The sequence below is a fragment of the Austrofundulus limnaeus genome, unplaced genomic scaffold, assembly GCF_001266775.1.
Source record: "Austrofundulus limnaeus strain Quisiro unplaced genomic scaffold, Austrofundulus_limnaeus-1.0 Scaffold711, whole genome shotgun sequence".
Lineage (NCBI taxonomy): Eukaryota > Metazoa > Chordata > Actinopteri > Cyprinodontiformes > Rivulidae > Austrofundulus > Austrofundulus limnaeus.
In genome coordinates, this window is record NW_013953113.1 from 113877 (window position 1) to 118175 (window position 4299).

General features: G+C 37.5%; 1 protein-coding gene across 1 annotated transcript in view; it reads left to right on the forward strand.

The window, feature by feature from the left end:
• il12rb2 (interleukin 12 receptor, beta 2a) overlaps nucleotides 1–4284 on the forward strand; it is a gene marked incomplete in the record, with an annotated part of 29052 nt that extends 24768 nt beyond the window's left edge. The window contains 2 exon segments of the mRNA XM_014028020.1: nucleotides 1089–1173; nucleotides 3617–4284. Of these exon segments, the coding sequence (XP_013883474.1) occupies nucleotides 1089–1173; nucleotides 3617–4072 (541 nt within the window).
• Nucleotides 4285–4299: the final 15 nt, after the last annotated feature.

Genomic DNA, 4299 nt, shown 5'->3' on the forward strand with positions numbered 1-4299 from the left:
GACAGATAATGTGTGAAACAGATCCAGTTCAGCTGTGAGCTGTTGTCCTGTTTGGTCTGTTTCTGCTCCTCCATGATGTCACAGACACCAGTGGACGGGATGGGCAGGGCTTAGTCTGGTGATMTTTATATTTAAGTCTATGGTACTGAACCATTTTATTTTTATTTTTGACAAAAAAACATTTGGAGTGTGACTAATAGTTTTTCTGTATTTGAAGATGTAGACCAAACAAAAAACAGTATTTTTGATTGGCTAAAATTAAAAAGGGRAAAAGGGTACGTAGTCTGTCAATTCTGAAAGAGTTTGCAGAAATAATCCTGCTAAAAACATCAAAATAAATTACTTGAGTTTCCCACTACAGCCTTCCCTCTCACCACCTCGTTGTTACTATATTGTTATAAAGCTCCTCTCTATACAACCAGGACACTCAAAGCTCCTTACACTACAATCTGTGCCCTTTCACCCATTCACACACACATTTATTCAGCACTCTACTAGATCTCTCTACAAAGCTAATACAGGTAAATCATTCTATAGAGACAAATAAGTGTTTTAAATTACATTTTACATAAATTACATGTTTTAATTTACATTTTGCATTTTCAATTTAAAAAGGAATGGACAAGGAAGAAGTAGAGGACAATGTTGAATATTTATAAAGTAAGGAATATAATATGAGGTATTAGGGAAAGTTAAAGAACTGTAGATGATATATGGGGAAGAGACGGAAAATGTAAAGTTGTTATCATGAAGCACACTCCTAATGCACCAAACAGTTAGCCAACCAAACATCCTAGAAGAAAAAGACCATGTTTGGCAATGGCAGCGATTTGTTTATCATGGGTACATCCTACGTACTGATACATACTACTCTGCTGCTCCAAACAAATGTATATTCTAAATAAATGAGGCCCCGTGTGAAAGGAGGTAAACAGAATTTCCAAAGGAAAACGATTTGGTGCCAAKGAGCACTGTTACAACATTATCTTTTTGTGCTAAGTTTAGAAGTTCTTGTTAGAAAAAGAGTTGGCTTTTGTGTTGTAGGGACATTTTCCATGCAGCACTGCTCACCAGGTTTCCACTTTCAGGTTTAGACAGTTTTTTTCCTGCCTCATTCCTGATGTGCCAGATCCTGCAAACAGCAAGTGGGCCAAACAGTGCACCAAAGATGGGGTAAGAATTGTATGTAAAACCAATGTGAGTGTGTGACCGTATGTATGTATGTGTGTACACACACACACACACACACACACACACACACACACACACACACACACTCTGATCTTTATTATCTCAGCCAAGAAGGTTATGTTTTTGGCAGCATTGGTTTGTTTGTCCATCTTTGCACAAAATTGTTCAAAAAGTTATGGATGGATTTTTGTGAAAATTTCATGGCATGTTGAGGTTGTCACAAACTACAATTCCTTAAATTTTGGTGGTGATCTGGCAACATCTGACAGAACTACAACTCACAGATCTGGCACAAACAAAAACTGAAATCATAAACAGAACAGAGTCAGAGGCTGGTTTTTATTGATGATGTAAAATCGTTTTAGTGATGATGTCATACTGTTTTTAGCAACGTCATACATTGATTTAGTGATGATGTAGTAGTGATTTAGTGATGTCATACCGTTATTTAGTGATGATGTTATACAGTGATTTAGTGATGATGCCATACATACAGTAATTTAGTGATGATGTCCGTCCGTCCGTTCTCTGCCGATCATCTGGGATCGGGTCACGGGGGCAGCAGCCTAAGCAGAGAGACCCAGAAATACCTCTCCCCAGCCACTTGGACCAGCATGTCCGGGGCTGTGATTTAGTGTACTGTGATTTAGTGATGATGTCATACTGTAATGTAGTGATGATGTTATGTGATTTAGTGATGTCATGCTGTGATTCAGCGATGATCTCATACAGTGATGTAGCGTTTGTCATGCTGTTTTTAGAGATGCCATACTGTTTTAGCAACAATGTCATACATTGATTTAGTAATGTCGACAGTGATTTAGTGATTGTGTTCTGCTGTGATTTAGTGATGATGTCATACTGTTTTTAGCAACAATGTCATACGTTTATTTAGAGATGTCGACAGTGATTTTATACAGTGATTTAGTGATTATGTTATACTGTTATTTAGTGATGATGTCATACTGTTTTAGTGATGTCATACTGTTTTAGCAACAATGTCATACATTGATTTAGTGATGTCGACAGTGATTTAGTGATGACATTATGCAGTTATTTAGTGATTGTGTTATACTGTGATTTAGTGATGTCATACTCTGATGCAGTGATGATGTAATACAGTGATGAAGTGATTATGTTATACTATGATTTAGTGATGATGTCATACAATGATGTAGTGTTTACTGTATGTCATACTGTTTTTAGTGAAATACTGTTTTTAGCAACAACGTCATACATTGATTTAGTAATGTCGATGATGATCTAGTGATTGTTACATTGTGATTTAGTGATGATGTCATACTTTTTTAGCAACAATGTCATACGTTGATTTAAAGATGTCGACAGTGATTTAGTGATTATGTCATACTGTTTTTAGTGATGGCATACTGTTTTTAGCAACAATGTCATACATTGATTTCGTGATGTCGACAGTGATTTAGTGATGACATTATACAGCAATATAGTGATTATGTTATACTGTGATTCAGTGATGATGTCATACAGTGATGTAGTGTTGATGTCATAATACTGTTTTTAGTGATGTCATCTGTTTTAGCAAGAATTTCATGCATTGATTTTGTGATGTCGACTGTGACTTAGTGATTATGTTATACTGTGATTCAGTAATAATGTCATACTGTTTTAGTGATGTCATACTGGTTTTAGTGATGTCATACTGTTTTTAGCAACAATGTCATACATTGATTTAGTGATGTCGACTGATTTAGTGATGATGTTATACAGTGATTTAGTGATTATGTTATACTGTTTTGAGTGATGTCATACTGTTTTAGCAACAATGTCATACATTGATTTAGTGATGTCGACAGTGATTTAGTGATGAGGTTATACAGCAATATAGTGATAATGTTATATGGTTATTCAGTGATGATGTCATACAGTGATGTAGTGTTGATGTCATACTGTTTTTAGTGATGTGATACTGTTTTTAGCTACAATGTCATGCATTGATTTTGTGATGTCGACAGTGATTTAGTGATGACGTTATGCAGTGATTTAGTGATAATGTTATACGGTTATTTAGTGATGATGTCATACAGTGATGTAGTTTTGATGTCATACTGTTTTTAGTCATGTCATACTGTTTTTAGCAACAATGTCATACATTGATTTAGTGATGTCGATAGTGATTTAGTGATGATGTTATACAGTGATTTAGTGATGACGTCATACTGTGATTCAGTGATGATGTCATATTGTGATGTAGTGATTATGTCATACAGTGAAAGCCACTAAGCATCCAGTAGAACTTTGTTGCACCAATCACAGCTCAGCAGCTSCACACTCTCATTTGCAATATTTGGGGTCTTGGCGGAGGTATGCACTCTCTGTGTTCTGCTAGTTGTTTGAACTGTTCTGCTGTTCTGTTCTTTGTTTGAACAAGTGTCTCCCCTTCCATCAGGGCAAGATGATCCTCCAGCTCCAACCTGGTAACTCCAATTTAATCAATGAGGAAGATGAGACTATTCTGGTGAACGTGGAGATTTTCAAGCAGCGCTGTGACACGTACACCCCCACAAACATCTCGCCATGTGTCCCCTCACCGACCAACCTGAGCCCAGAGACCGAGCTAACCACGCTACTGTATCCTGCTCTGACCACCTATATTAAGAGCTTCTCCCATGACTCTGACAGCTCTGACCACACACAGACATCACTGGACACAAACACCACCATCAGTTACATCTCGTTCCATGGGATGGGGAACTTGGACTCGTATGATCAAGAGGAGGAGGAGGAGGAGCCAGTGCATTTCTTCCCCAGTCTCAACATCTTCATGGAACCCCTGGAGTTGGGAGAGAAGTTGACTCTGGATGCTGTAAAGATAGACTGCAGTGACTTCTTTCAGAACGCTTAACTGTGACTCTAAGATTATGTTGAGCTCCATGCTTGGATGTGCCTGAACTACCTCATTGCTTTTTATTGAAATCACCAAGATACCGCTGGCTGAAGTCTAAGCTTCAGCTTTGCAGAAATCCTTTGATGCATTACAAACATTTTCCGGTAGGATGGCTATGTATGGGGTGCCGATTGTAAAGTGACACAGTCAAAAATTACCACCAATATTTTTGTTTTATTTAGACT